Source organism: Epinephelus lanceolatus, chromosome 14 (assembly GCF_041903045.1).
Source record: "Epinephelus lanceolatus isolate andai-2023 chromosome 14, ASM4190304v1, whole genome shotgun sequence".
Lineage (NCBI taxonomy): Eukaryota > Metazoa > Chordata > Actinopteri > Perciformes > Serranidae > Epinephelus > Epinephelus lanceolatus.
The window spans coordinates 12,654,416-12,671,849 of NC_135747.1; the positions used below are offsets into that span (position 1 = coordinate 12,654,416).

General features: G+C 40.6%; 1 protein-coding gene across 1 annotated transcript in view; it reads right to left on the minus strand.

Annotated features, from left to right (window-relative positions):
- Positions 1-17,228, minus strand: part of ramp1 (receptor activity modifying protein 1) — a 92,654-nt gene extending 75,426 nt beyond the window's left edge. Inside the window, exon 1 of the mRNA XM_033614131.2 lies at positions 16,875-17,228. Within this exon, the coding sequence (XP_033470022.1) occupies positions 16,875-16,932 (58 nt within the window). The 5' untranslated portion in view covers positions 16,933-17,228. The remainder of the gene's footprint in view (positions 1-16,874) is intronic.
- Between the last annotated feature and the right edge of the window lie 206 nt (positions 17,229-17,434).

The window sequence follows — 17,434 nt, forward strand, 5'->3', positions numbered from 1 at the left end:
TAGCCAGAGCTGTAAAAAGCCTGTGAAGGAGATGCTGCGCCTCTGTTACCTGAGGTCAAAGTAATATATGAGGCAGGACCATCACAGATATACGAGCTGTAAAATCAGGTGATCCGTGTGGAGCGGTGGGCTCTTTGCACAGTGTGAAGATTAAAATCGTCTCATGTTATCAAGAGCAACGCAGGATTTTTATTCAAGCTACCGCTCAGATCTATCTTGGTTTAAACACTGACACCGAGTATAAATTAACAGAGAGGATCTTTAAGCAACAACAGTTGGTACAAAGCGTGACGAAGCCAGATGAGCCACAATGACACCCAACACTCATCTTAACACCCTATGATCTAAACAGCGGTGTACTGAGAGTTCTTCTGCTTATTGGCAGATTTTTGTACTTAAATCCGTGAAATTGACAGCAATTACAAATTCTAATTCAAATGTCAATGCACAAAACCGGTTGCTCTCATTTGGTCCAATTTGGGATTTTCTGCGGCATCACTCAATTCGATATTAATAATTCCCCTCCATTAAATTGGTTAGTTACGCATCACAAGCAGTAAAGAGAGGAATAATCAAAAAATGCTGATGGAAGGCAATTCATCAGCGCTTTAGTGTGTAACTCCAGCTATAATAGACCTTTCTCATTTGAGACCTAAACAGAAAATCCTCCCTAAATTTCCTACGTGGGTTGTTTTTCAATGTGACTTATGAAAGAGGATTTCCTCAGATAAACAGGCTGTGAAATCACGTCTGCTGTGTTCACTGTAGCATCACATGGCATAATGGTGCTGAGTGCTGGGAATCGGAAGCCACTGTCCGTACAGGACGGAGGAATTAAAGGTCACTGGTTCATATTACTGAACTCAGACAATCTATATGTGTCTGAATGAATGTCACCTGGAATCCTTGCCCTTAAAGAGCATTTTGGTTTAAAACCTTGGGGCGGATTGATTGAGCATGCTCTTTCTAGTAATCTCTTACACGTGCAATCACACCTGCGAGCTACTGTATCTCAGGTGTACTTAAAAGAATATCCTCCAGATGATCATTTGTGTATCAATTACTCACCCTATGTTATGATAAATTTGTGAAGAAACCATTGTTTTTCTCACGCCTCCACAGTGAACGAAGATCCCAAAAATGGAGAAAATTCTTAATGAATTGCACACTGAACAACAGCAAAACTATACCAAAACATCAGTTTACAAACTCTCATACAACTCATGCAGTTTAATCCAAGTCTTGTTTATTCATAAATAAGCTCAGTGCTTCCCAAACAGACAGCTCCTTTTAATAGGGAACTGAACTGAGAGAGAAACTTTTCTACGCTCTCTTCAAAGCCGGATTCCATGGACCAAAACAGTAATTTTACGTTGCAGAACACGGGAGCTGCTAGTGTATACCGCCCCCATCAGTAGTTTGTGTTATTGCATGACTTTGCTGAATCCAAACCAACCCTTTAAAACACAAAAGTCACACAATAACATAACTAACTGATTAAGGCAGTAGTAGACCAGCAGCTCCGGTGGTCAGCAAGGTAAAATTACTATTTGTATCCATGGAGTCTGGATTTGAAGAAAGCATAGATAAGTTTCACTTTCCTTCGAGTTTAAATACTGAAGCTTAAATGAAAATGCGTGTATTTGGAAAGGACTGAGCATAAAACTGATTAAATGACACTTGGATTATACTACAGGAGTTGTGTGAGAGTTTGTAAACAGATGTTTTGATATATTTTACTGTTGTTTAATGTGGCCCCCTATGACTTCAATTCATTATGGATTTTCTGTTTTTGGATTCTTTGTTCAACGCAAGAATGCAAAAAACACGGAAAATATTTTCACAAATACAACGTGATACAGTGTGAGTCATTGCTATGCAGATGGTTTTTTGGATGGGGGGTGAAGTATTCCTTAAATCCCATACATATGCAGCATGCAGTAAAACATATATAACTTTATCTAAATACTAAATAATTCCAAATAAGTACAGCATACTATAGAACAGTATACTATATTTACAAAATACAATCCAGCCTCTGGCTAGTAATATCTTAATAAACAGTCTATATACTATAGCAAATATACTGTACATTTGGGAAGGGAACAGCTGTTCTGGACACTTAAATCAATTCATGTTGATGTTAATATAAATCTGTCCTGGACATTTACCTCAAGAAAAAATGAGAGGATCAAGTGATTAGGATTCATACATTCATACTGTACAATATTTCACAACAATCTGTTCAACAGATGTTGAGATGCTTCGGTCTGGGCCAAAGTGATGGACAAACTGAAATTTCAGTACATAGAGTCATACTTGTAACATGGCTAGAGATGTCAGAGTAATGGGAATAGTGTGTGTTAGGTCTTCTAGGCTGGATAATGGCTCAGTGGGGGAAAATGTACTTTATGTGTTATGTTTGTGTTGAAGTTCAAAACTGATCATCTTTGCATGTCTAAATACTGCTTTTTAGGATATTTTAGGTGATGCAGCAGAGTAATTTTAGATATTAGAGGCCTGTTTGTTTCGAAGAAATATAACTGCACAATACCAGATGAATCCGCATCTCACGACTTTCATCCAAAACCAGTGTTCCGCAGAATCATCCAAAATCAATGTTCTCATCAGGCACTAGGGTTGGATTTAAAAGGCTGCTGTAAGAATAAAATCTATCTCTGAATAATTTTATCCACATTTCCGTTCCCATGGGATTCAAACCACTGACCTTACAGTCACATGTAGTCCAGCATCATAAGTTAGTGAGCCTCCTGCTGTCCTGTGCTGTAGCTCAGAAGTCACAAATTGCTCCAGCTGAGCAGTTCATCGGTCAACGGCACTGCGGTTGCAAGAAACATCTCCTAACTACAAGCAGTATGTACTACGTTTCCACGCCAAAGCTACTCCTCCCTCAGGTCATTGCTATAAATAACAATGTGTTACCATTTCTCCAGTCTGGTTAGGTAAATGTTAGGAGAAGTCCCTCACAGCCTCTTTGGTGGCTTTTACATGACTGCATTTCACAAGCTCTTGATGATGAGGGCCACTTTGACATGTCATCATGTACTCTCATTGAAGCAAAAATGCCACGAAAAAAAAAAAAATCTTCAAAAGCAAATTCCAGCCTGATGCACTGGTTGAGTGAACCGCTGCGACAGACTCTCTATGTCACTGTTATGTAAGGATAAATGTAATGTATGAGAGCAGTGGCCCAGATAAATGGGCTGTAAAATCTGCTCTCTGGTTCGCAGCGAGAGGGCTGATTTCTTGGACAAGGAGGAGTTATGTTCATAGATCCTACTTTTATTTTTGTAATAGAAAAAAATGTGACATGGTTGCTATATGTGAGGATACACAGTATAAAGTTGGTTTATGGCTTCCAAATGGTTACCAATAAATGAATAGATTATCATTTGGAGTCTGGATCTTTTTAGTTTTATCAAGTAAAACTGAAATTGTGAAAGATTTTTGTACTTTACTACTTTCTATTTTATAACATAATGAAATAAATAGTCATTCTGAGTGTTGATCAGATTAGGAAATCTTTGAGCTTTGGTAATTATGATGGTCATTTCTTCTACATATAATGACAATGGTTCTATCAGCGGAGTAATTTAAATTGGGATGAGTGAATGCCAATACAGGAAGTAGTGTTACATTTTAGATTTGGATCACAAACGTCAGATCATCACGTGGCTGGTGTGTTCTATCTTAAACTAATAATGAATGTTGAGTTTTTAAAACCGCACTTACCAAAACCGACATTGAAGTGTTTGCCATTGTCGTTTGACTAGCACAAAATAAAATGGTGATTGTTGTTAGTTATTGTGACAACACACATCATCGGGGCCATAAAGTGTGTCACACTCACTAGTTTGAAAACACCTTTTTAGCCTATTCTTACACCTGTTTTCCTAATTAAGCAGAAAAATACAACAATACACCAATCCAAGTTTCTCTCTTTCACCAAACTAAGACTAACGTCCACTTAACTGTCTTGTTAAACACACTTAATTTAATTAAACTTGACAGAAACAAAATAAAATTCACAAATTGTGTTGGTCATCTCATTAGTTAGTCCACTGTTAGGTGTGAAAAGATGGTCATCTGCACACTCTTTATCCCCACATTCTCTGCCTTTCAGGTATCCACTGAGCAGCATTATGTGTAATTTTGTTCTTTAATAATTGTTGTTCTTTCATGATGTGTTGCCAACAAAACAAACAGGGAAAAAAAACTATTGTGGTAATTTTTTCAAATTTATGGATTGCCTATCTGAGAACATTCTAACCCACCGCTCATTTGGTCATCAATGCAAAACCTCATCTCAGTGAGTTCGCAATTCTGTTGTGAATATCAATTCAATCAATCAATCAATTTTATTTATAAAGCCCAATATCACAAATCACAATTTGCCTCACAGGGCTTTACAGCATACGACATCCCTCTGTCCTTATGACCCTCGCAGCGGATAAGGAAAAACTCCCCAAAAAAAACCCTTTAACGGGGAAAAAAAACGGTAGAAACCTCAGGAAGAGCAACTGAGGAGGGATCCCTCTTCCAGGACGGACGGACGTGCAATAGATGTCGTACAGAACAGATCAGCATAATAAATTAACAGTAATCCGTATGACACAATGAGAGAGAGAGAGAGAGAGAGAGAGATGCAGGTAATGACAGTAGCTTACAACAACATTATTGAAAGTAATAATATTATAGTTATAGTTCTGGCTACTGTGGTACAATATGTTGAAAGTATGTATTAATATCTGGCAGTATACATGTGTGACAATAGTCATATGTGTATAATAACAGTAGAAGTATGACTAATGACTAATGATGGCAGCAGCAGCAGGAGGAGGCATCTGGCAGGACCACGGCAGCAGCACAACCACACACGTCACGCTGTCCAGGCACCGCTGCGATATGAGTTAATCTGAGAGACAGTGGAGCACAAAGGCTCTGGAGAAGAAGCCGAGTTAGTGACATCCAGAATGGCCGAGTTAGCAAGATGCAGTAATAGAATACGAGAGAGAGAGAGAGAGAAGGAGAGAAGGTGCCCGGTGTATTATAGGGGGTCCTCCGGCAGACTAGGCCTAAGTCAGCCTAACTAGGGGCTGGTACAGGGCAAGCCTGAGCCAGCCCTGACTATAAGCTTTATCAAAGAGGAAAGTCTTAAGTCTAGTCTTAAACGTGGAGACGGTGTCTGCCTCCCGGACCGTAACAGGAAGATGATTCCACAGGAGAGGAGCCTGATAGCTGAAGGCTCTGGCTCCTGATCTACTTTTGGAGACTTTAGGGACCACGAGTAACCCTGCGTTCTCAGAGCGCAGTGTTCTGGTGGGATAATATGGCACTATGAGCTCTCTAAGATATGACGGACCCTGACCATTTAGAGCTTTGTAAGTTAACAGTAGGATTTTAAATTCAATTCTGGATTTTACAGGGAGCCAGTGCAGAGAATATATATATGGGAGTTTATACAAAAGTTAGCCCACTACAATAATTGCAATGGCACCAGTACACATAGAAATGGCCACTGCTCGGCCCATCCACCCACGTTGATTTGAATGGAAATGTCTGTTCTATTCTCATTCTATTTCTATGGTCCCACTGCTCTCTGCGTTATTTCTAGACACAGTGAGCAGCTATTTCCAAAAAAAAAAACAAAACTCTGATACCCACTGTACGCTCCCTGCACAGGAACTGGAGAGCAAAAGAGAGCTAAAAGGTGAGAAAATATTGGAGTTGCATTCATCAGGCTGACAGACAGTCTACAACAAATGAATGCTAATGTTGCTCCATGTCTGCTGAATGTGTAATTACGGATCTGTTTACCAATAACATCATGAAGTGATAATGATGTGTCCCATCCCTGGCATATAAACTGAAAAATGCTGCTTTAATTATGACAGCCGTCTTTCTCTAACCATGTGTTTCCGTTGCCTAGGAGAGCTGTTTATAAAATTCAGGGCATTAATATAGCAGCAGACCGCTATTTGCGATGTAAGATATAGAGAAGTAATGGTCATGGGCAGAGAATGAAGTCATGCCTCCTCTATGTGTGTGTTGTAATCTGAGCTTCTCTGTTTTTTCTTGTGCTCACCGGTCCGGCTGCAAATGCATGTTAGTGTGTGTATTCCACTCGCCCCCACTCGGCACTGTGCTCATACAGCGGCATCTGCCTCCTTGCCCTCGCAAATGAAGAGGCCATTAACCATCAGATGACGGGAATGGTGAGGAACGGGCCGACTTACAAGAGAATCGCCGAAGGACTGACTAGCCGCGGCTTCCCTCCCATGTCACTGTTTACGTCACACACTGAGCTACACGTTTTGTTACTTGCTCACGCCCCCCACTGCCCCAAAAAAGGCGTATCCTGTATAAACAAAAGTAGGTAGGCGGCATTTTGCCGCACTCCCCGATTTTGTTTTTATACTGCCAATGCTGAAAGAAGACTGATTGGGCTTTCCTGCAAATTTGCACAATTCCTATCTACAAAGGGCTAATGATTTACCGTTTCTGATATATGGCAGCTGATCTTGTACCCTGCTCAGAGGGTAAGGAGCTCCATCTCATTGTTTTCCCAATGTTCTACTTCTTTAAGTTAGCCACTAACTGCTAACAGCTACTTAAATCTACCGTGGCAGGTCACACGCATATCATGTTGCCCTGCCTATGATCCCATCCTGCTGACTGTCCTGTGAATACAGACACCATTTCGGTGCTGTTACTAGCTCCCATGGTGGCTTAAAGACGAGACCACTCTGTCCCCACATTATGTGATCCTACAGTACGGCGAGGTGGCATAATGCTGTAATATTCCTAGCCTTGAACAGACAGTGTAAGAGGGGCTTTTGATACGCTCTGAATCTAAAGCTCCCTAATTTAAATGATGGCATAATTACTGACAGAAATGTTCGCATTAGACATCTTAAACGATCATTGAATGCATGCACGGTCATACAAAATTGTTTAAAATCAACATTCTATTTGGCAATTGGGTTTCAATAATTGACCTAAGTGGATTGTGAACACACACACACACACACACACACACACACACACTGCTTTATTTAGAAAGCATCAGTGACAAGAGAGAAGGTTGACGTCTTCCAGCATTACCAATGATCTACATCTAATTAGGAGGAGTTGTTCACAGTCTGTGTCTCACTAATCCTCCCAAAAGAGTGTGAAATAGGATCTCTGAAGCAAAGTTAGAAAGTATTCTTCCATTGGTGAGTACATATTGATTGGAGTGCAGTAAACTGCTTTGGCTGCAGCTAACTGCACTACAGGCAGATTTCAAAATACTGAAAACCATCAGTGGAGTGCATAAGCATGACCTTGGGTCATAATTTGAATTTGCTGTCTTTTGAGAGCTTCGCTTAGTGAAAACATCTCACTTAAGACTGTGTTGTTACTTTGTCACTCCTTAGATATCTGTGTTTATCTCCCCATAAGGAACTCTCAGTGGGAAAGGAGGGAGAGAGAACTGATGAAAAGGACACTCAATAGGGAGAGGAAGTGTATGAGGGAAGTTATCTAATATTACACATGACAAACACTTCCATCAAAAAGGGGCATGACCCCCTCCGTTAGCTTTCCTCTCCTCCTCTCATCCTCTCATCCCTCATTCACCATCTATCTAATTAGCCTACGTCTGGTGGGTGGGTCTGTCCCGCAGAATGCACGTAAACACACATGGAAACACACACTATACAAAACAGACACGGATATATATCAGCACAATTAAAACTTTCACCATCCAGCTCCACCTACCTCATTTATCTCTCTCTGTCTTGTTAGACTGCTTCATGCCCCCCCTTTCTCTCCCCTCTCTCTACTGATTTATGGACATTCTTAAAAACGTCCCCTTGAGTCCTTCACACCAGTAATATGTGTTCCTCTGCCCAAGCAGAAGAGACAGAAAGAGCCCAGTGCTTTTATAATATCCATGCATTCCTGTCCTCTACATAGATGACAGCTTAACTGGGGACTGGGGCAAAAACCTGACAGAAATTAGCATTACTGTCTCTGGTGGGCACATGACAGACTCCCAAAATTTATCTTTAGCAGTAGGGGGTCAACTAACTTTCTCTGTCTCTCCTCCTGTCCTCCCCTTACACTTTCTTCTGTTCACATAGTTGCCTTAAAAAACTGCATGCCTACTGGTGCTGCAGGATGTCAGCCAACCTATACTACAACATCTCCCTGTTAGTTTTTGATAAACAGTTGGATTATTTTACACTGATGCAAGAAATGCTCATCTGTTCAAGAATGTAGCATTTCATCATCGAGAAGGCTGTATCTCATCTCCTGTCCTCATCTTTTCAATGCTGAGAAAAACACTGACAATAAAAAGACTTATGTTAAAGGATAGGATCAAGTCCTTCTTAGTCTTTAATAACTTTTAACTTCATCTGCTGGTTCGGACTTTTAACATGTAAGAACAGGAACAAACTGTTGGGAATTGTCAGGGTGTGTAAAATTGCTGGCGCAGCCCTAAGCAACCTCATTGATCTGCACAAGGTGAGGTTGGTGAAAAAGGCCAGACTGATCCAGGCAGATCCAGACCACCCGCTTCATGGAGAGTTCAGGTTGCTTCCATCCGAACGCAGATATCTGCTGCCGAGATGCAGGACAAATAGACTGAGGGATTCATTTGTCCCTGCAGCGATTAGACTTTTAAATGACTTGTCTAAACTCAATGTGTGTGTTGTCTTGACATATATATTTGTTTCTATGTTGTTTTGTTAACTGTTAGCTGTGGAACTAATTGCCCCTTGGGGATAATAAGACTCTTTATTTCCTTGAACATTCTTCATCTCAAGACAATACTTTCTTGTCAGAAGACATGAAGTGAGTGCTTCATAGTGTGACTTCCCTCTAAGAAATTGGGGGGATGAAAGTCCTTGTTTGATCAAAAATGCATCCTTAAAGCTGTACTACTCAATAACTTAATCTATGCAAATTATCGCATTACTTTGTAAAAAATAAAATGTGACTCCCACAGACTTTTAAAACCATTGTTTTCAGCCACAGTAGGATGCTAATTTGGTGAAAAAGTTCTAAAGCACCGAACAGCAGACAAAGTTAGCAACTAGCTTATGAACATACTGCAACATTTAGAAGCTGGATCCAGAGCCAGATATTTCCCTCAGGAGTTGCTGAAGACCAGAACAGAGCTAAAAGGAGAGTAAATACTGAATTTATATTCACAACGAATACAGACATGGGCGCACCATAAGGAGAGACAAATCAGGCAAATGTTTGGGCCCCCCAAAATACAGTAAATTGGAAAAAGGAGGTCCAATAATCAATAATACTGGCACATTTTGCACAACTATGAACCTGCCCCCAGATGATCATAATATCTCTTTCACACTAATGACAGGGTCAGGTCGGGGTTAACTGGGGTGTGTCAAAACCTTTGTCAGTTTAAATCAAGCCAGCCAATATGGGTTAATCACTGGTCATGACAACACATATATGACAGAAGCAATGCATACCAATTACCTGATGTATTGGACATGGACCAGGGGTGGGGGCGTTCAAGTGAGCCCCCTTCTAGTTACCATATGACCTGAGCCTGATATTGTTAGTTAGGACAGAGCCTTGATGGGCTTTTTTACCTGGGTCCCACCAGAGTGTAAGGGCCCAGACAAACCATGCGGACAGTCAACTGTCAGTGAGTGCCTGTTAGTCCAGTTTTTGCTGTGCATCACAAACCATTGGCACTAGTTGGCCCTTGTCGGCTGTTTTTCAGCTTATTCAGCATATTCTGTAAGATTATTTCTTTTAGCCATTAAGAGCTATCTTTTAGCCATCTTTAGCAGAAACGGATCATAACTGTTTTTGTTATGTTTGCTAGCACAGAGTTAATATCCTTTGATTTTTTTAACATCAGGTTGTGTTGTTAATGTGCTAACTGGCTAACTAGCATCTTAAATCTGACCTGCTGGTCTTCCAGTTTCCCTATTTGAATGACAAATACCGACTACTGCCACCTACTGGTATGGAGAGTTATTTCCACTTACAGGCTCAGAATGTACTTGAAAGTTGGCTGCTGGTTGTAGTCTTTGCAGTGTGTTCAAGTGCAGCTTTTTGGCTGAGACACAGGCAGTTTGAAGCAACGCAACAGTCGATCTTCGTTGCCACTAGTTCTTTGATGTCAGTTTAGTGTCTCTGGAATGGCGCAAACACAAATGAATGCTAATGCTGTTCTGCGTCTGCTCAATTTGTATACAGTGCTATCAGCTTTATAAGGTGATGTGTCAGTGTTGTGTGTACAGGTTTTTGCATTGACTCCAAGTAGCCCAAAAGCTAGAGTTAGCCAAATTAAGTTGCAGCCTTTTGACAGCACTTTGCCTCTTGTTGTTACTCTGGGCAGTGTTTTATTGAGTTGCCGTGGTGAAGAGATGTGCATACGACAGCCAGGAAGATACCCACTTCATCTGCTTACTCCCAGTACTGAAGTACTTACATTAGCTCTAACTAGAGTCACTTCAAAGAATGATTACAATGGCCAGTAACTACTGATGCACTTGAGGAATGTGAGCATTTCATTCAGACAGACTTATAAGAACCTGAAACCACCCTTTAAATCAGCTGGATTTCTGAGAGCTAAAGTTTATTCTGAATAAGGCCACCCAACGAAAATTAATCAACTTGAGCTTTTCTTTTAATAACCACTTTTCATTTTGGAACAGGAATTGATTAAAAGCTTGCCCAAGACTTATTAAAACAACGTACCAGACGTTGTCCTATGACCTACTCTGAGCCTCGCACTTTTGTCAGAGTCCACTGCGTCAACCATTTTGATTGTTTACAGGATATTCAGTCATTCCAGTCAAACTGTCAGAATTGCCAGATGTTCTCCCCCGAGTCGTTCCTCAAAGTATTTCCCTTTTGTCATTTTACTACCGTCCAGTGAGTCGCTTGTGTGTGTGTGTGTGTGTGTGTGTGAAATATTTCAAACGAATTCAAAATTAAATCCTGAGCCGTCAGATGAAAGACGATCATGCCACGGAAAGAGGATTACGGTGTCTCTCTGTGTCAGTCCCCTCAGATCTATAGGAGAGAGTGAAGACTCCTCTCCCTTTATCCATTCTGTACTCACTGGCCCAAAACATTACCGTGGAAAATTAAAAATCACTTCTTAAAAGGCACAAATGACACTAATGGCAGAGGTGTTTTGTTTGGTTATCAACTCTATGCTCCATTAGAGTGCACTGTTGGTCTTTCAAAGAACTTAGACTGACACAATAAAAGTATCCCTGACAGATAAATGAACAGCCTGAATGGGGATAATTATTAAGGGATCTCGGGACATAAAATGCTTTTGAAAAGAAGAAAAAGATTTTTCAGAGCAAAACTTTGAAAACTGCTGTTTCAGGTGAAGTGTGCTGGAACAGTAATGAGGCAACCTGGTGCTGCTGTGATGAGTCATATCTTTCTCTCTGTGTAAATATAGAACACCTACATGGAGCCTTTGTAACGGGAAACAAAGGGCAAAGAGTACAGGAAACTTGCCTGAACACCTTTGTCAAAGAACGTCACGGTGTGCGCGTGCGCATACTGTGATTTGGTGTATTTCTAGTGTGTTCATTTTCTTATTCCATAACCACTAAGAAGTCTATAAAAGGTGTAACTACAAAACAACTGAAAGCAAGGACACTGAGTACATTTTTGTGGAACTCCACAATGTCAAATACTTAGTTTGGGGTTCAGGGAAGAGATTCACATTACAGTTCAGCCAAAGGTAGAACATTTAGTGGTTAGCAGTGGTGTTAGAGGTTGGGAAATGATCCCAAGTCAACCAAATGTCTTCAGGAGTTTAAAATTGTATGTGCTGTGGGTAGATGTGTGTGCGCAGCAGAGGAAGAGACAGAATAAGGCATGAGTGGTCTTATCATACATTTTGTATTAGTGGCAATCCATAATGAAGGAAATTGAATAATTTCAGGAAAATCCATGTCTAGCGCTCAGTCAGACTCTCATTACATCTTGCTCATTTGTGGATCCAGTGTACCACAGGTGGAAATTAAATATAATTTTGCTGATTTCAAAAGTTTGTTAAAATATTTGTAGTTTCTAGGGGTGTAATGGTTCACAAAATTCATGATATGAAACGGTGGTGTCATGGCTCAGTATGTTCTCGATATAGTAAAACACAACACATTCTCACTCCGACCTCGTCACATATCGGCGTTTGGTCATGGACTTTCCACGTCCGGATACAACATGCAAGGTACCCCAGGTGCGTTGGTCTCTCAAAATACACTTCCATTTTTACAGAAAATTTACTGTTAACATGCAGTCTCTTTCAAAGTAAATGCACTAGGTCAGTACAACGCTGCGAACTGATGTTTTTTTTTCCCTTCAACTAATGCAAGTGGTTGGGTTTAGGCAAAAACAAAACAATGGTTGGGTTTAGGAAAACAGAACAGGGGTTTGGCTTTCTAATCTTACAGAAAACGAACACCACTCTTCCAGGTGAAAGTTGATGTTTTTTGGACGCATCCACCACCACTCCTGTGTGCCCCACTTGGACTTTTGCCACCTTTCACTCTTGTCCCGCCTAGTTTCTCCCTGACACCGCCGAGTGCTGTTAAGCTATAACGGCAACCTGCTGTGTATCATGCTGATGTTAAAGAATGGCTTTGTTTGTCGGTGTCTGACGCCGCAAGTCACTGCACAAGTGCCATTCTGATTTCGATGTCTTCAGAGTGAGACTGGGTTGTAAAAAAGTATGAATGCCAGAGAAAATGTCCTTGATATTTTTAACATTTTTAATTTATTTAAACTAACATAATTAAGTATGACCTTTTTTTTTTTTTTAAACTTTGAACCATGATGGAGCTATACCTGAGACCCATCTTCTGGGGTCTCCTTTTTCTTAGCAGCATATAAAACAAAAGCAGCTCCTTATAAAATATAAAATGTAGTATTGTAGTTATAAACAAATACAAACAAAAGAAGCAATGTTTCTGAAATGAGAGAAAAAAAATCCTTGTTTTCAAAAAAAAAATAAATTAAAGGGCCAGTGTGTAAAATGGGTTGAAAACAGTGACATCAGTGGTCAAATTCTAGATTGCAGGGCTCACTCGCTCACCCCTCCCGTCGGGTAAATGACGGTGGCCTCGTAGGGACAAAAAGCCTTGCGCACAAGTTTTTCAGGAGTAGGTCTATCTAGCGATGAGGTGAATGTTTATTTAGAAATCTAAACCATGTTACGATATTGTAATGAATCCCTCACGAGCAGGAGACCAGAGGAACGTTTGGGAAAAAGGCCAGTTTATTTGAGCACTCCAGAAACTCTGGTAACACTCCAGGGGGTAAAAGACTCTGTCCCAAACTCTGACTCTTCTAGCGTAACAGACACACTCCATACACACATACTCGTTTACCATACCGAGTGGGGACCCCCTCCCCTCTCTGCTCCAGTCTCCAGTCTCCAGCCCGCACACTGACTGACAGCGTAGCCTGTAAACAGAGCTCAGCTGTTTATTTAGCCTAGCAATATCTCCGGACAATAGCAGCTGCAATGGACGACTTTGAACGCAATTTTGAAGAGTTTCTTGTAGCGGACACAGACCCAGAGCCATACCTGTTTGAGCCGGAGCATACAGATGAGGAACTCTATGTGTTTGATGCTGAGCGGGCGAGAAGAGAGGCTGAATGCACAGAATGGGATTCGGTGCTACTGCTACCATCGTTGGGGAGATATATCATCAGGAGGAAAAGCGCCGCAGAGAGTGCATCACAAGGAGTGAAGCTGCGTCTTCTTTTCCTCGTAGATGACGGTTCGGGTTCGTTCTCTCCTGTTGCGTGGTAAGTGTGGTCCATTCGCAAACTTTATAACTAAAAAAACTTTTCACTACTCTCTATCAACGAACTACTAACACTCTCTGCTGTTTCCTCCTCCTTCTTCCTTCCTTCCACTGTCTTCGTTAGTTCATTTATACACGCGAAACGCATTCTCTGGCTGGCTGGATTGTCCACTCGGGCTGCCGTACATACATGGCGGCGCAAGATGGCGATCTCTCTAAAGCAAGGCCCTTGCTATATATATATATAAAAGCATAATTATAAGGCTACGAAAACCAAACGAATTTTATTTTATAGCGATTATACACTTATATAAACATATTAATGGGTAGAATATTCAGATTCAGATTCAGATTGACAATAAACCATCATCATATATATATATCAATAAACGATCATCATAACTTGGGCTTCTACTGTATATTAAGCATGTTTATAAAGCCTGTTCTTTTCACTACAGAGTTGGGTCTCTTACCTGTGGCTATAAATGTAACGTTAAAGCAATGAAAAAGCACACACATCCACAAACATAATTGTGCAGGTGCTGAGCCAAAAATGTCTGAAACTGAAAATATGAAAAAAGCTCGCACTCTGCAGGGCTTCTATCTAGCAAGATTTATTTCACCTAGTAGTGACGACATTTCGAGCCATCGCACTTCATCAGATCAATGATGATGAAGAGCGGTGGCTCGAGACGTCGTCACTACTAGGTGAAATAAATCTCACTAAACAGGAGCCCTGCAGTGTGCGAGCTTTTTTCATATTTTCAGTTATAAATGTAACGTTACCAATCACTGCGGCTATTCCTTTTTCCGTGGTTGAGTCACTTAGGAATAACTGCCTAAATGCTGCGGGAATAATGTAAGCGTGTAGCTTGTAGCTTGTGTTGCTTCTTGTTTTCCACCAGTTGACACACTGGGTTGAAGTCGGTGTAAATAAGTTGACATGTTTGGAGGTATTCCCACTTATTTAACCTACTTTCATGTAGGAGATGTCACATTAAGGTTTTTTTAGGCAACCACTCTCGCCATCAGCCACATAATTCACAGCGAAACCAAAGTGGTTCCAAACACCAGACCTAACTATAGTCCAATGAGCTAGCTTAGAAAAGTTAGAAATAAAGAAAAACCTTAATATTGGAGTCTGGATTTGATGATTAGATAAGTTTCACTTTAAATTCAGTTTTACATAGTAATATTTTAGTCAAAATGCATGTGTCTGGGAAGGTCTGAGAGCAGGACTGGATAAATGACACTTGGATTACACTGTGCGAGTTGTGTGAGAGTTTTTAAATGACTGTGTTGTCATAGCTCTGTCGTTAAATGCGGTTACCAATCAATCATAAATGAATATGTTTGTTGTTTTCCACAGAGACATGCAAGAAAAACAAAGTTTTCTTCAAAAATTCAATGTAACATGGCATGACTAACTTTTGTACAGACGATTACTTTGAGGGTAAAGTATTCCTTTAAGAAGGAGCCACTCTTGGATCACACATCGCCAACCAACAGGTCAGTGTTGACAACTGCCAATAGATGGATATATTTACTTTTGCATATTTATATCTTTTTTTCCCTATTGTTGTTGTTTTCTAGAATGAATGACAGAAGCTGCTGCTCCACAAGTATAGTTGTCTTTTTCACAACCCCTCCAACTGAGCATCCTACATCTCATAAGAATTAATGGATTCATTGAATTAAACATCTTAATGGTAAGCATGACCTGATAATAACCTGATAAAATTGCACGCTTGCACAAATGCTGCAACGCGTTAAAAGAAATGACCTACACCTCAATGAGAGAATGTAACATTTAGAGCAGCCTTCACCCACCTATCAAACTGATTTACTTAAATACAGTGAACTCTGCAGGATCTGGTTTAATGTCAGAGCACTTTATTACAGCTATAATAGGAGGCACTTTAATGCCATCTTGTCCTGTCCACTGAAGAGACAAAACTACAAGGTGAGAACTAATGCATATTTAAGCAGATTTTCATCTCTGTTGTATTTTTCCAGATAAAATGTGTTTTCAGAATAGCCTCTGAACTGTGCTTCACAACAGAGGAGAAGGTGGTTACCTTCAGTCTGAACAAAATATATAATATATTTAAAAAAAAAAAAGAAGTTGACTTTGTAAAGTTAGTGATGTCATGAGTGGGTGTACTGTTATTTCATGTATTTTCTACAATCATAAATCTGCAAATCAGATGGTTTATCTTCACATTTCACAACCCCCAACTCTGAATAAAAATGTACATATATAATCAAGTATTTTCTAAACAATGTTTCCACTGAGTGCAGCTACACAGCTGTACAAATTCCTGTCTTGACTGCAGAGATTAAGGACCAAAAACTTTCAGCTTTCTCTCCATGTCATATATATTTATAGATTTTGGAGAAAAGTAAGGAAGTGTGCCAATATGTGCAGGTCTCCCTCACACTTTCCTTTGACTGTAGCCACCTCCACTCGAAAAATCCATCACTTCCAGCTGCACTGCTGTGCTCTAGTTTAAACAGAGATTATGTAGTTTATATTTCATCACACACTGTGACAGGCACCACTATTAATCCTTAAATAAATTTGTTATAATAAAATAACCCACAGGTTAGGTAATTAGTATAATAAGAGGGAGAGAGATAATAAAGTATTTTATGGTATAAATGAGGAAAACAATTAGAAAAGGTCATTTGAATATGATTACTGAGCACATTGAGCCCTTGGCACAATATTGCTTTTGTCAGTGTATGGGACATCCAACAAACCCAAAATTTACATAACTGGTTGAGATAGAAATATTTAAATTGTAGGGATTTTCCTCTCTTTGGCTCTGAAAGTGAATGAGAGTGATTGAAGTCCTTTACACATCTTATAATCCTCCATGCACACAGTAAGTGTCCCAACTGAATTGTTTCAAACTGATTTGAGGGATCTGTTTCTGATTATTTGCCTCATATTTCACAAACAGAGGTCATAGTTTAGGTTTAACACCTTTGCATATCTTCACACACATAAATACAGCCACAGTGTGAGAGACTCACCTACGATGAACCACAGGAGCGTCTGTTTCTGCAGAGCTGCCCCGGTCTGCGATCCCATCCTGTCGCTATCAAAACGATCCGCTGACTGGCTGTGCCTGAACTCCCTCGAGTCTTCCTGTCACCGAAACTCTCTCATCCACACATGAAACATATTGGCTCGCACAGGTGAAGCTATCGTTCCCACCAACCGTCCTGAAGATTTGGAGAAATCCGGAGCGCTTGTGAAGTGTGCAGAGTGGAAACTGTGCTGTGCGCAACGGGACGCACCAGCCTGGGACCGGTGGAGCGGGGAGACAGTGTGAGGGTTCACTGCTTCTCTCTGCGAGGACAGGACTGTGGGTGAGCGGCGGGGACACGGGACAGACCCAAACATAGCAGCGCGGGGAGGGGAGGTGGGGGTGATTTGGGTGAGGGAGGAGGCACAGAACTCCTAATGGTACTTTTCCATTGGTTAATCGGACGCATACCCGCGGCCAAGGCAGCCTATGACAAAAATAATTCATACATTATTAAAACAAACAAATAAAAGCAATGAGTGGGACCTGTTGTGACACAATCTG